The sequence below is a fragment of the Erithacus rubecula genome (genome assembly GCF_903797595.1).
Source record: "Erithacus rubecula genome assembly, contig: SUPER_Z_unloc_2, whole genome shotgun sequence".
Lineage (NCBI taxonomy): Eukaryota > Metazoa > Chordata > Aves > Passeriformes > Muscicapidae > Erithacus > Erithacus rubecula.
Genome location: NW_027635860.1, coordinates 6,431,248 through 6,451,575, shown reverse-complemented (window position 1 = coordinate 6,451,575; position 20,328 = coordinate 6,431,248). Strand labels below are relative to the sequence as shown.

Here is a 20,328-nt window from a genome sequence, read left to right as displayed (position 1 = left end):
CTAATGAAGGTAAAAAGGAATGTTCAGTGCTGAAGGACAGTGGTCCACAGTTTGTATCTATGTGTAATCTCTTTTCTCTCCCCCTTTCTCCTTCTCAAAGCCTGAAAACATAATGTTGTTGGACAGGAATGTACCAAAGCCTCGAATCAAGATTATTGACTTTGGTTTAGCACACAAAATTGACTTTGGAAATGAATTCAAAAATATCTTTGGAACGCCAGAGTTTGTTGGTGAGAAAACTGTTGTTTCTTCGAACTATTTTTTTTCATCTGTGAAACTGTATTTGTGGCTTAGCTTGGCTTGGCTGATTTACAGATTATGAAATTTGAGTTTAATTTGTGACATTTTGAATTTAAATAAGCAATTTGTAGCCTTTGATTTCAAATTAAACTTGCATTAAGGTGTTTTAATCTATCGAGCATCTTAGCTTATTATCTCTGACATTATATCTCTGACATGGACTCAGAGTGAGACTTATATCTGTTCTTTGACTAGGTACTTACCTTGCTGCTTTTTCCTTTAGCTCCTGAAATAGTAAATTATGAGCCTCTTGGTCTTGAAGCAGATATGTGGTAAGTTATTGGATCTTACTTGAAATAAATCTCTCATGATTATGCTTATGTTCTAACTTTTTTTTTTCTCTCCTCTCTCTCTTTCCATCTATTTTTCTCTCCTCTCCCTCATCCTGTTTTTTGTTTGTTTTTCCTTCAATCCAGGAGCATTGGTGTAATAACTTATATTCTGTAAGTACCAAAATCTATGGGTGTTTCTTGGAAATGCTGTTGTTTTTTAATTCCTATCCTATCCTCTGGGGTGTTGGTGGTGTCTGTACAAATCGAACCATCATGATTCAAGTTGTTGATCTTAAAAGCAGTAGTATAATTATTGAAAGAATTGCTATTAATCAGCATTGAGCGAGCATGGGAAACTGTCTTCAAATCTGTAGGTGACTTTCCTACAGCTATATCTTAACAGCACTCTTTGAAATTACAGCAAAGTTTTTTGCCTGCTACATCACAATCTTCCTGAAAGTAGATTTGCAGCTGTAAAACAGAAAAGAAAACTGTTCTTTGATGTCAGAAGGTTGGAGCAGCAGTGTTGCGACATGCAATGAGAGGAATGTTTTGTCTTCCTTGCAGTCTAAGTGGTGCCTCTCCATTTCTTGGAGAAACCAAACAAGAAACATTGGCAAATGTGTCTGCTGTGAATTATGAATTTGAAGAAGAATTCTTCAGTAATACCAGTGCCCTAGCTAAAGACTTTATACGAAGGCTTCTAGTCAAAGATCCAAAGTGAGTCGCTTTTCTTCTGTGTGGCACTTACATTTCTAGTATTTAAAATTGCATTATATTTGGAGATTATATTTCAATAAACATAAAAAATGTGTATTTTATTAATATCTGAAACAGTTCTATCTCTTATTCTCTCAAAGGAAGAGAATGACTATTCAAGACAGTTTGCTGCATCCTTGGATCAAGGTTAGCATGCCATTCAATCTCTGTTGTCCTGTTTTTAATCATTCTTCATTTCATGCTTTTCAAGTTATTTACCATGGAATATCGTCATAAGTGTTTAATGTAAGTTACTGCTTTGGAAAACTGTCTGTATGAAAGCAAATGCTTGCAGAATGTGGGCTGCATTACTATATGCTCTATGTCAGATAGAGAAGCTGATCTTTAGACAGCATTGCACTCACAAACATATAGTCTCTGAATCCAGTCCAATTCACACTAATTTTTCTTCTTCTAATGTCCTTATTTAGACTGGATATAAACTAGTAATCTCTCTTCTGTCCTTCCCGTTTAGACTGAGAGTAGTTGATGTGGTGGTCCACTTCCTTATTCAGCATTTAAGTGTTTGATTTGGATTGAGCTGTTGTGAAGTTGCTAGGTTGAAAGGGAGAAAATGTGTGTAGTACTGCCTGTGGTACTAGTGTAGTACTACCTGGCAGTAATGTTTTCAATTCCATGTCACCTTCTGATTGTGAGTAGTGAACCCTTTCAGTGCCATTTGTTTTCCAGGATGTGGGGATGCACAGTGGGTATTTGATCCCATTCCACTTCCCAGAGAATCAGCTAGCAGAATATTTATCTGTGCCACAGCTACTCCAGTTCACAGTACAACTACCAAGGGCAGGCATTTCAACACCAGTGTGCCAAACTACAATTTTGACCATGCTTTGCTGACTTTTTGCTGATGTAATTTGAAATAATCAAAACGCGTGGAACATACTGACATGATATTTTAAACCACTAAAGCAAGCATTATGCATGCTGATCTCTCTTGGACCAAGTTCCACAGTTGTGCAAAGAGACAGATTGTCTTGTACCCTTTTATTTTGCTTTGTAACTGAGCTTTCCAGACATTTGATTCCCACTCCCCTGGTCATAACCTCTTTTCCCCTTTCCCACCACTATCTTTACCTCCATTTCCATGGTAGGGAAGGTTGAAACTAATTCTCTTCCAACTGAAGTCTTTCCATGATTTTGTTATATATATATATACATATATATCTATGTCTATCTGCAAAAGTGACTTCAAGAATGGGATCATAAAAATCCAAAATTTGGTGTAGTCATCGGTGCTTAGTATTGGCCTCTGAAAAATTTGAATGTATGGAGCTTAGAGCTTGCTGCACTAGTAGGTGGGATGTGGTTTTGTTTGGAAAGGGGGTAATTTTTCAGCTGCATCCATGTAATTACACTGAGACTGTAACAAGGATGACTGCATTTAAAATTAGTCAGGAAAACTTCCCAGAAGACAAGATTTATCTTGGAAATCTTAAATGCCTCTATATCTGAGAGGGACATGAAGGACAAGGCTGAATGGTCTGATGACCATTTTGTTTAAGGTGCAAAAGCACATTTTAGTATTGCATTCTTATGTTTGGATTTCTCTTATAGCATTTTCTTAAGAAATTCCATCTGTCTGCCAGACTAGACTCTGAATATTAAAATTATTTACTTACAATTACTTTATTATTACAGTAGATTGGAGTACTGTTATAACATAAATGGAAGTTATCACTGAGGGACAGAGTCTTACATGCAGAAATCATGGAATTTTTAAGAACAGCTTTATTTTCATTTTGGTCACAGCCGAAAGACACTCAGCAAGCACTCAGCAGAAAAGCTTCTGCAGTGAATATGGAGAAATTCAAGAAGTTTGCAGCACGACGAAAATGGAAAGTAAGTCATTCAATAACTCATCAAAGTGTTGGTGACATACAAATGCACTAGCATTGCCTGTTCCAGGGAAAGGTCATCACATATAAGAATGTAAAAGAAGGAAGAAGAAACACATTCCTCTGTCACTGAGGATAAATTAAGTACTTGAGTATGGTAGTTTGGGCAAAGACTTCTTTGTTAATGATTTGTATACAAATGCCTGTGTGTGGATTGTTTGCTTTGTGCTGCTGCTGGATTATGAAAAACAAAAGTTGAAGTTTCAAATTCAAGATAAAAAGCAGATGTGGTGTTGAAGTCAAACTTCAGTTTGTTTTGCTAAGTCCTTTAAAATCTCTTCAATAGCATCCTATCAGAATTTTCTAATTTTTTACATGTAGCTTTTTTTCTTATTATTTTTATAAAGCAATCAGTGCGCTTAATATCCTTGTGCCAAAGATTATCAAGATCTTTCTTGTCCAGAAGTAGCATGAGTGTCGCTAGAAGTGATGATACTCTGGTAAGTGTGTTCTTACATATTTAGAATGCTTTATCATACATGAACTTTGCCAGTTTCTAACCAACAGAAATATCAGGCTCTTAAAACTTGCCTAATTAACTAATCTCCTAAGTAGGAAGAAATAGATTTTCAGGCTACAAAGGTCAGTTATCCCTAGTGTGATCTTCTTCACCCTGAAACCTTGAAATTTAACTTATTGTGTTGAGGCTTATACCTGGTGTCAAAAATTTATTTCTTGATTTTTAAGTTTGATTCATGAGGATTTTTTTGTACCATAGCAATATGGTGAAAAAGCGTAATCTGAATTTTACTCATCATTTGCATCATTATTGTATAGAGTATAATAATATTCCTTCTATTTTCACAAGATATTCAAAATCATTGAGACAGTTTTAAACCAAATGATGCTAGGCAGCAGTGTCACTACAAGCAGTTATTTAAGGAGGAAACTTTAGAGTTGGCCAGAATTCAGTTTGTGGTATTAGATACGACTAGAGTTGAGTAGTTAGGAGCAATTGCTGTAATTTGTAATTAAAATGCTTGTAAATCCAAAAGCATTCTTCTTAGCTTACTCTACTAGTTTTAATACACACTTCACTAATTCCCTGTGATCAGCAAGGAATGTGTGTTAATATGTTTAGAGCTGGGGAGTATCATCTTTTCTGTGCATTACTAGGATCAAACTTCAAAAATTCTGCAAAGCTGTTTTCATGCATACTGTCTTCCCATGTCCCTCCTGTGCAACTCCGTGCTCATGTTTCCACTTTTTCTCTTATCTTTTGGCTTCTGTGCTCTTTGTTCTCCTCTTGCTGTCCTTTCCCTGCCCACAGCCCTCCCCACCTCAGTTATCTGTATGCCTTTTAACACTGGATCAGCATTTCACACCTGTGTTCCAGCAGAAAGGATTATAGCCCAATGTCAGTGTCCTAAAAAATCTGAAACCTCAGGAGAGAAGAGTTAAGAGCAGTCCAAATAATGGCCTCTGTGAATTTCATCTCTTTGAAATTCTAGTGCAGAGGAGAAAAATAAAGTTACACCTGCAGAGGTATCTAGGCTTATTAGTTAGGTTCTAGATTTTTAACTGATCCCTTTGAATAGATGAAAGCTTAGACCAAAGCACCTCTCCTGTGGATGGCACAAAAACTGGTACTTCAGCTTGTATTCATGGACCTCTTGGGTGTTTTAATTACCACATGTATGCATGGAATAATTTCATTTTATGCAAGTAGTGCTTCTATAGAAATCTATCATATATACTTTTCCTATTTAAAAAAAAGAGCATCTAATAAAAGAAACTTGTGTGAAATCTCAGTAACAGGTTTGTGTGTGAAGAAGAGGGAAGCATATTTTACTAGAAAATGTGGCAGGAGGTTTGGTGTGGGTTTTTGAATAACATGCATACATGCTAGCAACATGCTTCATGAAAGATTACAACTTGCAGCTAAAGCACTCTTTTACAAAAAAATAGTTTTAGAAATTTAAGTTTTAATATTTTTTTTATGTCTTGGCAGCTATGTAGAGATGGATTTTTTTCTTAAAGCTAACAATTTTTCTTCTTTCACATTAAATTGCAAGGATGAGGAGGATTCTTTTGTGATGAAAGCTATTATTCATGCCATCAATGATGACAATGTTCCCGGATTACAGCACCTTCTGGGATCTCTAACAAATTACGATGTCAATCAACCCAACAAGGTAGTGTGGGTCTGTGGTGAGTTGTGAGGTGTGTGGGGGACTAGCTACCACCCTGTTGAATAGAGTAGTGTGGTTGTAAAATAGAAATGTAACACCTGAAATGAAAAGGCAAACAAATGGGAAAAAATTCTGCCTTTTTCTAGGAGAAATTTTCACATGCTTTGTGTTCAGTCTTCTCAAGATGCATGAAAATGGAACCCAAAATGGGATTTTTTGCCTAGGCATTTCAAAAGTATAGCTCAAATCTACGGTCAGGAATTGTGGTGTATCAAATATCAGCCTTCACTCTTGGTTGCAGTTGCTGTTTCTTGTGGCCAGTGAAGATGCCACATACTGAAGAATAACCAGACTGCTGAAATCAACTTTGCAAAGCACTGTTAGAAGTTGCAAACTGCAGAAGTTGGTGATGTGAACATGTTAGATGGTGGTGTTAATTTTCAGTAATGAAGTTGCTTGTCCTCTACAGTATTTCAGTGCACCAGTAATATCTAGCAAAGTGAAATGGAACTTCCCATTAAAATACAAAAATACAGCGATTTCTTAAAAATGTTCAAGACCCCATCACAGTACAATAACATATATTTTACTTCTCTACTGCTCTTCTCGAATATTTCTGAAAGTATGTTGTAATGAAGGTCACTGTAACCATGTAAAAAAGTGTGACCTTGTCTTGAACCATTTAAGAAATAACTGTATTTTTTTGTTTTAATGGTCAGTCCCATTTCACTTCCTTAGATGTTGCAGATGGCTTGTGTCTGAGGTGGTGTGGTAGCTGGAAAGAGATTGCAGAGGGGATTGTTCTTGCCACACAAGGCTAATAAGAGTTCAACATTAGTATTCCTAATTTTAAAAGCAAATTTACTGTGTGATATATCATGAATTCATCTCAAAAATATGGAGAATAGGTGTGCAATAAGTGTTTTTGGACAAAAGAATAAATTATTTTCATACAGTATTTCTTAAAGACTTAATCTGGAAGTGGAAATCCAGAAATGCTATGTAATCCCTGCCTTCTATCGCACTGTTTTCTTAATCCTTCAATAATTAATTATATAATTCTTGCTTGTATTTCACTGTTAGCATGGAACACCCCCACTACTGATTGCAGCTGGCTGTGGAAACATTCAGATGCTTCAGTTACTTTTAAAGCGTGGATCTCGTATTGATGTTCAAGATAAGGTTGGGCATCTGCTTTTCAACTGCTCTATATAAGTTCTTTTAGTACAGTTAGCAGGAGACAAGCAGTTCAGACCAAGTGGTATTGGAAATTAAAAGCTCTGAGCTGTAGATCCTGTTTTCTGTCTTCCACAACAAAAACATATGACCAAGTTTTTAGCAGTGTCATTTGTTCCTAATACATAGCTTCTGATTTGCATCACTTTATTAACTGATATAATTTGATTGATACTAATCTTACAATGTAGTTCATGCTTACAAAATCACCTCAATTAGTTCAAATTAGTGATTGCCCTAAAACACAATGGTGAACTTTATTTAATATAGAACGATAAATTAATATTTTAGCCATGGGGAATACTGCAACTAAAATCCATATTTGATGGAGGATATGCTTTTTTTTCAAATGTGCTGTAATAATTCATTTAAAGCAAGCTTGATGAACTGTCTGCTTCTCTATCTAATAGATGGTAAAGCAAGCAGAAGAAAGGTTTTTATCTCATGACTATTCTTTCCAAAGAACTCCCTAACAGGGGAGAAGAGGATTATCCTTGCAAACAGTTAGTAATCCTGTTAATCATCCTTTCACAGAGGGGTTTTTGTTGTCACTGTTGGTATGTAGGGTTGTTGAATCAATTTGAAATTTTTTTAGAAGTGAATGTGTTCCTATAAACTTGAAAAGATTTTCAGTGTGTCAGTGTACACCTAAGTGCACATGTACCTCAGCTGAAAATCTAGAATTAGAATTTCAACTTGATCAATAACTGAATTAAAATATTCAGATCAATATATGAAATTAACTATTTTTGACAGGCTGGATCTAATGCAATCTACTGGGCTTCTCGACATGGACATGTAGAAACACTGAAATTTCTCAATGATAATAATTGTCCTTTGGATATTAAGGATAAGGTAAGAAAATAAATCCTTTTCTACACAGAAGGCTGTTTCCTATAAATTTATCTTAGCAAAGAGAGAGGTCTTTCAATTGGAATGGTTTTCAGCTGTGCCATAAAGCCATGAATTTAACTGGCTTTTTTAGTATGATTGTCTAAGTTGACATATAAGGCCGTGACAACAGAACTTTAAAGTAGCTGGATGTACTGATTATTTTCCTGACAAATGTGCGCCAAGTGTGCATGTTAAATGTGGTGAGTACATGGTGGGTAGGTGGGAAGTACAGAAGCCTAAATTAATTTTCACTTGAAGACTTGATTTCTCATTGGAACTCAAGGTGAAATCGTGATTTGGTTTTTCATTCCTCTTGATTGAAAATCACTTTTGTCTGACAAGTAAATTTGACTGTTATTAAGTTGAGTATGAGGAAGCCTAACAATTTATAGCTGATGAGCACTTACCTTGTCTTTGGCACTGTTATTTGAGCAACATATGCCCTAGAAACTAGTTGCTGTTAAATTTTTATACCATTTTATACTAGCCAAAATTCCAGTACAGAAGCAATTATACTTGTGAAACAGCTTGCTTTGTTAAGGGACTTAATGCAAGGCAAGGTACGTTAGAAAAATTGTTGTTTGACTCCTGATAAGGCTACTAGGAAAGAGGTTACTCTCTTAATAAAAATACCATTTCTGTTTTATATAATTTCAAAAAAGAAAGTGTTGCAAATGGTTAGACATGATGACCAAAATGTGCCAGGGTGTAGGAAAAAGTTAGGCCAACTCCTTACATTTGAATAAGCAGGGTGGGCGGAGTAAAAGGAAATGTTACGAATAGAAACGGGACATCGGTTTCAGCACAATTGCACACACAGCTTCCTCCTCGTATTGCTCAGAAATCCCATGGTGGCTGTGATCTGAAACAAATAAAGTAGAAAAATAAGTAGTTTGTACGGGCAGTTTGTACGCTCTGCTGATGGAGCCGTGTGTCTGGGCCACGGAGAGGGAGGAGCGTCCCGTGCAGGACTCGGGGCATTCAGGCTGTGCAGTGCTCAGGCAGTGGTATCATGGCATGAGGCAGGAAATTACACTGGCATGTTCTCCTGTAATTGCAGTCCGGGGAGACCGCTCTCCACGTGGCAGCTCGGTATGGGCATGTGGATGTGGTTCAGTTTCTCTGTAGCATTGGATCCAATCCAAACTTTCAAGACAAGGTGAGTCGTGAACACTGTTCGCATGTTTTTAAACAAATAAACCTTTTTGTAAGTGGTCAAAACTTCAAGTCTCACTTTTAGGTTCTGGCATGTTTGCAAACCAGAATTACAGAGGATTTGATAGCTATTGATAGGTAAAAATTATGTGGAAAACAGAGAGAACTAGCCAGTGCTATAAAACACAGGTCCTCTCAAAAATGAAGGCTTAAAGATGGAGAAACAGCTCCATGAAGGTGTGGGTGGTGGTGGTGTATACTCTGTGAGTTCAGCTAAAGTTTTTATTAGTTTTTGCCTTGAATTCTGCTTGGTTTCACCAGTTTCTGCAGTGTCAAGGACTCATTTTTGAAAATGAGAGGAGGGCTCAGGAGGTTCTCTTTAGAGGTCTGGACTCTTGCAAGAAAACAAGAAAGAAAAGGCTTAATAGAAAAAAAAATCCATTTGACCCAAATTTGACTCCACAAGCCTCCCCAGGTGCTGCATTGTCTAGGACATCCTTTTCATTCTTTAAGGAGCCCTAGGCTGAGAGAGGTCAGGACATGCTCTTTGTCTGTTTCTTCTCACTCAGATTTTTACAGAAACCTTGAATACAGTCTAAGTCCTCTGTTATCATCAGCCTCAATTGTATCCTCTTGGATATTTGCCAGGAACAGAAAGGATGTCCCATTTCTTAGGATTTGATAGAGCTCCTTCTTTTAGTGGGTTTTAATTCTCCCTGCATTTTCAATGGGCTACTTTCAGCATGTTTTTGTGAAACATTTGAGGTTTTTAATGGTGTTCCACATAATCGCTCTGATGTACAATGAATTGAAGTTGAATATTTGAATATTTTGAAGTTTCCTGGGTTCAAGCAAAAAGGAAATTATTACTTCAGTCACAGCTGAACTCCAAGTGCAGACAGTCCAAAGGCTTGTCGCAATGTGCCTTTAAAGGACTCGTGTTTTTAAGTGAGTATCTTCACTGCTAGAACATTGGGATGTGCTTTTTCCACATGGTAAGCAGAGTGACCTGCCTCAAACTGCAGCTCTAGTGGGATTTGCATCTCCGTGGTGATCGATCTGTTTTAGACACTGGATTAGTCACAGCATACAGGAGATAGAAGTTGTTTGTGAACAAGGGTCTGTTTTCAAATGAGAGAGCCAAGAGAGCTACAGGGGCATGGATAGATTTAAAGTAGGATTGCTGACATACAAGGTATCATAATCACTTGTAAGTCAGCTGAAGTTATTCTTGGTTTTAGAATGTCAGCATTAGAAATTACAACATCTTTTTATAGGGCTTACTCAGTAGAATGTCTTTTATTTCTTCATACCATCTTTTTATATTTTTAAGTTGGGGGATTGTTCTTCCTGAAGTTGATTCAGTACTGTTTTTTGATTTTCGGTGTTGACAGGAAGAAGAAACCCCCCTGCACTGCGCTGCTTGGCATGGCTACTACTCTGTTGCCAAAGCACTCTGTGAAGCAGGTTGCAATGTGGACATTAAAAACAAAGAAGGGGAGACCCCACTCCTGACAGCATCTGCTAGGGGATACCATGATATTGTGGAATGCTTGGCAGAGCACAGGGCTGACCTTCATGCAACAGACAAGGTTAGTTCTATCCGGAGATCACAGGGACGTGGCTCTCAATCGCTTCATTTGAGTGGTTCAAGTCAGCACTGTTTCCACAACATGAATTTCACAAAGGGCCTTTTGATGGCTTAAACAGTCTTTAAGGTTGTTCACTGATGGCTATTATTGCATGATTGGGTTTTCAGTGATCTATCACCTCATGAGTAGCATTCTTTGAAAAATTGCAGGAACATTAGGTTCTGTTATTCGCAACAAACAGTTAACTTCAGAGAAAAAGATGGATTTGCTTTTAGCCTTTGATTACTATGGGTTGGATAAATCACACCCATTTCCAATAAAAACTATTTAAAAGTACTATTCTGTTTGATTCAGAATCAATTTTTGTCTTCCATTATGTAATCCTAATAAATAAATTTGGAATTTCCTTCCCTGCATTTTTGGTATGGCTGACCTTTTAGCTGCCTTGATTAGTCCTATTAACAAGATAGTTATTACAGTAAGTTCAGAAAAATGTTTTCATTTCTAAAAGAATTAAATTGTTTTTCCAGTTGCATTGTCTCTTTAAGTTGTTCCACAGAGAGAAAGCTCTGGCTTTAAAGTTACTGATCAGAAAAGATGGCATGACTTTTGCATCACAAACTTCTGTTTAGTAAACACCAGAGTTTATAATATTCAGCTGGTTGTTACTGTTGATCACTCTCCTCCCTCCAAGGAAAGCTGTGAATAGAGAACGTGGTTTTGTATTTCATTTGTTCCACTGCAAAGTGGCTTAACAGAAATTTGCTTTCATCTCATGGCTTATCTGTTCTGACAGATATGGTGCATCTCCCCATCTCCACCTTCACATTAAAAACCACCATGATTCTCGAGGCAAGGAGATGCACTCTGTTACTTGAGAAGGTTGTGACTTTACTAAATGTTTTGATTTTTAGCATATTTGATCACACTTACAAGTCTGTCTCTTTTTTGCAGGATGGTCATATAGCCCTGCACCTTGCTGTAAGAAGATGTCAAATAGAAGTAGTTAAAACTCTCATCAGTCAAGGCTGTTTTGTAGATTTCCAAGACAGACACGGCAACACTCCCTTACACGTGGCGTGCAAAGATGGGAATGTGCCTATAGTGATGGCACTCTGTGAAGCAGGTTGTAGTTTGGATGTCACTAATAAGGTAAATGGAATATGAATGCTGAACTACATTGTTTATTAACTCACCTTTGCATTAGGTGACCTTTTCAAGTTCTCTGATATGAAAAATCTTTCCCTTGATTTTTCTGTCTCTCGAAGTGGCCAAATGCAAAGTATTAAACGACTCACCTCACAAATTTGCCAAGGTTCGTTTCAGTTGAATAGATCATTAAACATGCATGAGGAAAGAACCCAGGTGAATTATCACAGTATGTTTGCCAACCTTCTTCCCTGGCCATTTAGCTTTGCATTATGCAGATTACATCTAGGTGCGGAAGAGCAGATGAAATGGGTTGCAGCTGGCTTTGATTTCATATGTAACATTAAGTTAAACAGAGAACTGAAGACTGCTATGTTTTCTGCTACAATGCTGTAACTAAAAATGGTGATTGCAATGATTATTGGTAGATGAGTGCCAGCTAAAAACAATCTGTAGTTGGTGTAAGCACTTTTCAAAAAGAATACTTCGTTACCTGTCCCTTAATTTCGAGAGTACTACTGCCTTTTTTGTTGCTTCTGTTCTGCTCATGCTGCTGTGCCTGGGACAAAATGCTTTACAGGTTTATATTATGTATTTTATCGTGGAGGTCTTTAGGAGAAAAGTGAGCTGTTTCAGGAAACTTTCTTTATATGGTTCAAATGGGTCAAGGTGAGCTACTGAACTCTGCTGACAGACTGTGATGGTTAGGGCTTGATATTTAGCTCTGAATGTCTTTTTCTGCCCTATTTAAATTTTATTTATGTTACAAAGTTTAAAAGCTACTTTTAGGAATCTTGTGTTGCTACCTGCAACTTCTTTAATTCAGGTATTTCAGCTTCTTCTTGTTTTTTCCTGGAAAAGTACATAATCTAGCAATAATACTTTGCTAGTTAACACTTCTATAAAATCATCAGCTGTCTAATGAAAAAAATTAAAACAGTGAGCTCCCCAGTCCTGCTTCTCATCTTAAATCTGATTGACTAGGCAAGAAAATCCAGATCCACAGATAAGAGCACATCTTAGAGAAGTCGAGTTAATGGACCACGAGTCTGTTGTCCTGTTTGCTAATGGAGAATGCTGAGCTGGGATCACCACTGGCATGCTGTGCAGAAAATAATTAGCCTTCAAATGTTCAGTGGCTGTGGGATCATGGCTACAGAAGCTGTGGTTGTACTTATTCTTTTGTTGTTACTCTTTTAGGAGTAATGTATTTTGGAGAGATTTTTAGAGAGCCCTTTTTCTGAAATGGTGAGTTTGAGTGTTATTAGAGAGTCTTAATTTCTCCTCTTCAGGAGCAAACCTTGTATTAACAGGGCATTAACAAAAATTAACTTCTGTCCTTGGTCCAAACATTTGGCTTTGTTCCACATGTATGTAATACTGATTGAAAATACTGTCTGTTTCTTTCAGAGATTCAGTGCAATAGAACTTCACATGCATTTATTGAGAGTCATAGCATCATAGAATAGTAACTGCAATATCAGAGTTTAATAGTTAACCCAGCCCTGCCAAGTTGACCACTAAACCAGTCCCTAAGTCCCACATCTTTATGACTTAAACACCTCCAGGAATGGTGACTCCACCACTTCCCCTGAGCAGCCTGTTCCAGTGCTTGACAACATTTTTAAGTGTAGAAATTTCCTCTGATATCGATTCAAAACCTCCTCTGGCAGAACTTGAAGCCATTTCCTGTAGTCCTGTCTCTTGTTTCAAGGCACAAGAAAGCAATACCCAGCTCACTATGCCTCTTTTTGGGCAGCTGTGGAGAGTGAAAGCCTCCCTTGAGCCTCCTTTTCTCCAGGCTAAACACCCCCAGCTCCCTCACCCTCCTCACAGGACTTGTGCTCCAGACCCGTCCCCAGCTCCATTCCCTTTTTCTGGCCATGCCCTAGCACCTCAATGTCCTTCTTGTCATGAGAAGACAAAAATTGAACACAGAATTTGAGGTGTGGCCTGGCCAGTGCCGAGAAGAGGAGGACAATCCCTGTCCTGGTCTTGCTGGACACAGTTTGTAACACAAGCTGAGCTGTAGGGCTTGGAGAAGCCTGAGCATCTTTTCAGATTCTGGTTGTCAGAAAGCTGGCTTTGCTCTTGAAAGAAGAAATACTTCTTTCAAGAAACAGTTTATGAGTTTGTTTCTGATTGTAGACAGGAAGAACAGTATTGAAAGCATAAAAATGTGAAGTAATAGTAGGCTACCAGCAGAGAAAAATGGTAGTTTTTGTAACAGTAGCTCTGAAAGTAACAACCAGAAGGGATGTCATAAGGGCCTGTTGTCAGTGAAGAGATTCGTGGGAAAAAGAAAAAATTGGAAAAAGAATACAGCACTTCCCCTCTTCACTGAAGAAATACATTATTTCATTCTGATTTTATTCATTCATTCATTTTATTTCTTTAGGTGAATGGGGGAGATATTTAATCTTCAGTAGTATTTGGATTGAAGTAGAACCCAGAGTTCTAAAGGTTAAGGAATTAGTGTTGTTTAAGTGGTTCATATTTAATTAAGTAAAAAGGCAATTAAAATTTTTGGAATTAAAAAGATATTATCAAATATAGCAAAAAAAAATCTCTAAAGGATTCCTTCACAGTTGTGAGTGATCTAGCTAGAAAATTGTTTCCCCATTTTTTGGATAGTCATCTAGACTTCATTTTTAATTGTACTTTCAGCCATTGTGCTTAAGCTGCAATCAGAAGTACTTTTTCTGGCAGTTCTTGCAAAACCTTTTCTGTGTATCAGTATGATACAGTATGATATCAGTATGATTAATGCTTACAAAATTTGACTAATGTGGTGACACTTTTTTCCTCATGTTAGTATGGAAGGACACCTTTACACCTGGCAGCAAACAATGGCATTCTTGATGTTGTCCGGTTCCTTTGCCTTACCGGTGCCAATGTAGAAGCATTAACCTCTGTAAGTATTGAGAGATGCTGTTCTTCTTCTTCTTTAGTAGAAAAAGAACTCATAGGTGTAGGGAAAGGACATTACATTTTGAAATTTAAAAAAGAAAAAAAGTTGTTGTATGTTATGCAACATGAGTGGTATTTGTTATATCTCTCTTGTCTACTTGTTCCCTTATTGCAAGTGAATTTGGAGCTGATTATGGTAAAGTGCAGTTACCACTTTGTCTACATCTAACAATTTCTTAATCTAAGAATTACTTGCATCATTGTGTTTTTTACAAGCACAGTGAGTCACTTCATTCAGAGGTACGTCATTTCACATCACATTTGAGGGACATACAAATGCATTGCATGTATCTTAAATATTTTTCTTGCTATAAGGAGGTTAAGAAATTCTGATTTTGTGGTGGGAGATGTGTGGTTGCATGGATGGGTGAACTAGCATGCTTGTAAACTGTTCATGCTTGTAAATTGTTCATGTCAGATCAGCTAGCACCAGTGCTTCCAGTTAGTAGCACTGAAGACATTTTTCATTCTCAGTAAGGTGAGAAACATCTTCTTAATGACAAACCCACAGCAGGAATGAGTGTCCTCTGTCACATGCACGATAAATTACAGACATCATGTGCACCATTGCGTGTGTTTTGAACAAACTAACCATGTTTTGTATTCAGATCCCGTGGATCATTTTACATTGCTGCTCACTGTAACCAATGTATTCTGCTTAGAAATAACTACTGCTCTGTATGAGGAAGATGTGTTGTCATGTTGTTAGATTTTAGTTGAGTCCGTATTTTTCAGAGTTCTTTTCCTGACAAATTATTCCTGAGATGGTTGAAATGAAGGGTGAAAAGAAGAAAACTTCTGTATCATTTGCTTTACCCATTTGGTAGAAAATACTAATTTTTGTGTTGTTTTCCTCTAGATTTACTGCTGCAGTTTTTTCTTTTAAGAACAGATCTTTTGTAGGAGGAGAATGCCAATAAACTTGGAATTGGGGCTTAAATAAGTTTAGGACTTAATAATTACTTTTTGATAACTATTGGATTTTATATTGGCATGTCCCCTGTTAATAATAATGAAATATGCATGCAGTGGACTTGGTAGGGTGCTCAATAGATTTGCTTTGTCACCTATTTTTGTCTTTTCTGATTGTTTGTTATATCCCATTATGTACATGTATTTGCTCTACTACGTACTGTAAAGATGAGATAAAATAAAAGGGTGATGGGGAATTCTTGAGCTGTTGCATTTCATTTATGTCATGGCAGCTGTGTTGATATAATTGCCTGTGTGGATACTGTCCTTCCAAGATAAAAGTACATTTTGTCTCTTTAGTTTAGGTCAGTTTAAAGGACATAACAAAATAAATAATGCTGCTACTAAATCTAGCAGGAGCAGTACACTGAATATACATAACCATCCATTATTCCAATGTGGAGGAGACGGCCAGAGGAAATTCCACATTGTGATTTTAATATTTCAGTTTTGCATTGGTTTGCTAGAAGGCTATTAAACTGCTCTGAAAAGTTTATTAACAGCTCTTTCTCAGTGAGTGCAAAAGAATTAACGGCCTTTTTCTTCTCTCAATATGCCATTTCTGAGGAGCTAAATTTCCAGCACCATCAAGTGACTGGGCTGAATTATGTATTCCTTGCCTTCTTTCTGGGTTAAAGTCCATTTTGGAATTAGTCTATTTTTAATTTGATTGCGTGGATGGTGTTAAGTGACCTTAGAAAACCTTCCACTCCTGGAGTATACAATAATTTCAAATGTTTCAAAATTGCCCCAGCTATTGTTCTCACATGTTAACTGACACCATGCTGTTGGATTCTCCTTATGGAAGTTTCTAAACCAACTTAAAAATTGTCAGATCGATTAAAAATTTTGGATGCAGATGCCACCTGAACTCAGGATCAGCTCTTGCAGGCTGTCTGATTTGTAATATAAGGAGCCAGTCAGCCATTGTAATGAAATATTACCAGTAGGTGTAAAATATCCTTTCATGGATCATGTAACCAAGCCCTTTTTATATGTCAGTTTTGCTTACCTATTGCTATCCCAGTGTGTAGATACTCTGTACTTTTCAGGAAAGCTTGAATAGGAAAATAACTTGCTATTTTGCTTGTGGATGTATTTTCAAATTCTCTTATATAAGATAGTGAAATAAATGAAGTACTCGTAAAATAGTTACCTCTTATCAAAATTTAAAGCAATATAATAGCACAAGACAGCTGTAGGAGTCAAAGTAGTGAGCAGTTTCTCATTTAGTCTTTTTAATATTAAACTGCTGATTTGTGAAACATAGGTAACTAAATGGCAAGACCAGAATGCTGAAGGCAGCTTTGCTTCTCCTTTTAACTTGCTGATGCAATTTAAACTTGCTGATGCAATTTAAACTGTATGCCTTAGAAGTTTCTTACTTTCTGGAATCCTCCAGTGGCTGTTATGCCACTGTCAGTCTTTATCCGTTGGTAAACAAACATCTGCCAGCTCTTCGTGTGAGTCAATATGCAGATGTGTCCCTTCTGTGTGACCTTTTAACTCTATTCCATGGGCAGTATCTAGAAATCACTATCATCCTCTGACTGGTGAGGAGAGAGATGGAATTGGAGGCAGGAGTGTTGACTTTGTCCTCAGACTCTGAATTCAAAGGGTCTTGTTACAGTGGTATCTAGATGCTCATCTGTAAAAGAAAACTGAAGGAACTGATGCTAATGACTTGTGTTTTAACAGGATGGGAAAACAGCGGAAGATCTCGCCAGAGCAGAGCAGCATGAACATGTAGCCAGTCTGCTTGCAAGACTTAAAAAGGTTGGGAATGCATTAATTTAATTTTCATCAAAGCCATTCTAAAAGCTGTTGGAAAATTCCTTGCTGCAATGGTGTCTTGTTTTTCTGTTTCATTTTTATATTTTTAATTTGAAATTATTCTCTCAATTAAAGCAAGTATTAAAGAAGCTGGCTAAATTAGTCTGCACCACTGGTTTATATCTATCTGTTTCTGACAGTGCCTAGCAAAGCATCTAAGGTGTTTAGTAGAAAATAAACTATTAAGGATTAGCACATCCCCCAAGATTACTTATTTCCTCACCATCATAATTTCACTTAGATTAAGGTTATGAAGAATGGGAAGGTTTCTGCCCCTTTCGAAAACGTCAATACTATATGGAGTAGTTGCCTAAGTTCTCAATGTTATCTTTTAATTCTGCAGTTTCAGCATATCCAAATGTCTTGCCAGCTAGAACAAAGAGATGACCTGGCCTTGTTGAAAGGCAGTATGTCTGACACATCTAATGTACATTGATTAGTCAGACAGGCAGCGTCATTCATGCTGGGAAGGTTCAGAGTTTACTTGTCTGGAGATTACAGGCAAGAGCCAGACCAATTAAAATAATCCTGTTATAATTACAGTGGTGAGTCTGTAATTGGAGAAACTGAAATAAATGATCATTTCTCTTGCTAGTAGAAGATGGTGTACACTGTGTATTGCCAAAGGAGAAGTAGAATCACATCCTTTAGGCCTGCCAGCAAATCTATATTTCCTAGGATTGTAAACTATATGTGTGTGAAGATGTGAGAAAATGCAAAGTTCAGACCTCCTTTGCAATGGTAGCTTTTGTAAAGTTTGTCATTTTAGGCTCCATTTTGCATAGTTACATCTCCACACCAAACTCTTATTTGTGTCTGCATGCAGGCAAGTAAATTTGTGATTTTTTCATGATGTAAATATGAAAATAATACAAATTGACTTGGAACAAAGGAAGAAAGTCCTATCGCTTTTGAAAGAAATATTAGTAAACTGTAATTCTCCTCTTGATAGTGGAATATACATTACTGAAGGTCTTTATATATGGGGGGAAAATACATGGGAACCACAAACTTCATTAGATTATACTTTGTAACAGAGAATCTGATCAAGTGAAATTAACAAAATATATCCAACCACTGAAAATATTCTAGCACTACTTAAAATGGTCAGTATCATGTAGCACAGAGCATACCTTCCACTTATTTTTGGTGCTTGTGAAGTATTTTGCCTCTCATATGGACACGTGAAGAACCTACTATCGTAGTGGCTTTGTGGAGGATTCAGGATGTAAACAGTGCAGTGCAGTGTTTGCACTGTGACTAACTTACTAAATAAGTGCCTGCTGGTGAGGAAAGAACAAAATTGTATGCACTACTGTTTCTGTCAAATTTCTCAGCTCAGTTGCTGCATGCTTATAATTCAGAGGGGCTCATCCTACATGTAAACTAAGTGGAAATTCAGAACAATAGAGCCTCTCTCTCAGCTCCAAATGGAGGAATGAAGAAAGGGAAGATGAGTCTAGCTCCTTTCCCATCACACTTTTCTGCTTTCTCCCTGTTTCCTTGAAATTCACCCAAACATGAGAAGCACAGAAAAAGTTGATGTAAAGAAAAGAGAAGAAATTCACATTGTGTTGTTGGATGGTTCAGGTCATAGCTGTCACAGCAAAATTCTTCAGTGCTGCATGTGTATTCTGTAAGAGTGTGTATATTGGTTAACCTTTTGAGACTGATGGGCCAGGAGAATGGGCACTGAAAGAGGCTAGTTTTGAAGCTTTGCCCTCTCCACTAGAGGTCAAAATAGTTCCATTCACTGATTTGAGTCAGAAGACGTGATTTCCATGAAACATGAAGGTGGCTCTTGACAGTGAGCATTAAACCCTCTTGTCTGCATATCCAGTAACTGATGGCTTGCATGATTAACCAGGTGAACAGCAGTCTGGCAAGAAAGCTTACCTAAACCCCATGCTGAGTTTTTTGGGAGGCAAAAGTTTCCTGCCACACATTCTGATTTCTTCTTTGTGTTGAATTTTAGGATACGCACCGGGTGATTTTTATTCAGCAGCTGAGGCACACGCAGAATCCACAGCTGCGGATCAAACTGAAGTTGTTTGGATACTCTGGCACTGGGAAAACCACCTTGGTGGAGTCCCTCAAGTGTGGCCTGATACGAAGCTTTTTCCGAAGGCGTAGGCCTAGGCTCTCCTCCACAAACTCAAGCAGATTCCCCCCATCTCCTTTGTCTTCCAAACCTTCAGGTATGGTTTTGAGCCATAATGTTCATATGGGAAAACAGTTTCCTCTTATTCTCTAAGCTCCTAAGAACAAGCTGTTGGCTGCCCTGCAAAAGACAGAACAGCCTGATCATGTAAGAAACAAGAGAAAAAGGGAGAGGGGATTGACTTCCCTGTGCATACTTATGTGCATACTTACTTCCCTGAAGTAAGAGGAAGAGGACCAGTGAGTGTGAAGAATACATGAGTAGTTAAGGTTTTGTTTGCTTACATGCTGCAAAAGTAAACTTGCAGAGTAGAGGACAGAATTTGTAAACACTGCTGTTTATTTTTCACAAAAAGTCCTAGGCTAGAAACATCAGTGTCATTACTAGCTGCCTTTTTGCTGGAGGAACTTCAATAAACACTGCAAAATTGGAACAGTTGATGCAGCTTTATGTGATTTTTAAGTAATAACAGGTTTCAGAACTGCCTCTAATGCCTTGGAGTGCTTTTTCCTAAGGTACAGGATTGAATTAGCCCAGTTAGAGGTGTCTAAAATCGTCTTTAAGCAAGCTGAAAATGGAAGTTCTCTGAACTGAACGTTTGCAAATATTAGGGAATAGATCGCTCATGATTCACCAGCTGGCCTGTGCAAAGTGGGAAGAGCTACAAGGTGTGGAGGAACCAGCTAAGTTCACACTCAAGCATTTGCCCAGTTTTTGAAGACTCCACAGGGGGACAGTGGAAAGACCAGTGAATTGTTTGTCTGGGTCTCTTTTCTGACACTGGCAGCCTACACAAGCAAGCTACTCATGTTAAGTGGCTCACATTTAAATTCATTTTTAGTGTAAGTTTTAGATAAGGCCAGGATTAACTTTTTTTAAAAAAAATAATTTGAATTATACTGGCAGGTTTGGATTTTGTTCATAATTTTAAGGTAATATTAGAACAGTGTTAGTAGTAGTTTTCATCTCTACTTTCTCTCTATTCACCTG

The 20,328-nt window shown here is 37.5% G+C and overlaps 1 protein-coding gene across 2 annotated transcripts in view; it reads left to right on the top strand.

Annotated features, from left to right (window-relative positions):
• DAPK1 (death associated protein kinase 1) overlaps positions 1–20,328 on the top strand; it is an 83,725-nt gene that overhangs the window by 51,543 nt on the left and 11,854 nt on the right. The window contains exons 5-20 of one of the 2 annotated variants that reach the window (XM_079330931.1): positions 101–230; positions 524–572; positions 717–743; positions 1,140–1,292; positions 1,433–1,478; positions 3,099–3,188; positions 3,592–3,684; positions 5,260–5,379; positions 6,460–6,558; positions 7,369–7,467; positions 8,567–8,665; positions 10,056–10,253; positions 11,208–11,405; positions 14,218–14,316; positions 17,043–17,120; positions 19,153–19,375. In XM_079330931.1, the coding sequence (XP_079187057.1) occupies positions 101–230; positions 524–572; positions 717–743; positions 1,140–1,292; positions 1,433–1,478; positions 3,099–3,188; positions 3,592–3,684; positions 5,260–5,379; positions 6,460–6,558; positions 7,369–7,467; positions 8,567–8,665; positions 10,056–10,253; positions 11,208–11,405; positions 14,218–14,316; positions 17,043–17,120; positions 19,153–19,375 (1,801 nt within the window). The remainder of the gene's footprint in view (positions 1–100; positions 231–523; positions 573–716; positions 744–1,139; positions 1,293–1,432; positions 1,479–3,098; positions 3,189–3,591; positions 3,685–5,259; positions 5,380–6,459; positions 6,559–7,368; positions 7,468–8,566; positions 8,666–10,055; positions 10,254–11,207; positions 11,406–14,217; positions 14,317–17,042; positions 17,121–19,152; positions 19,376–20,328) is intronic. The other variant, XM_079330932.1, reaches the window with a different exon arrangement.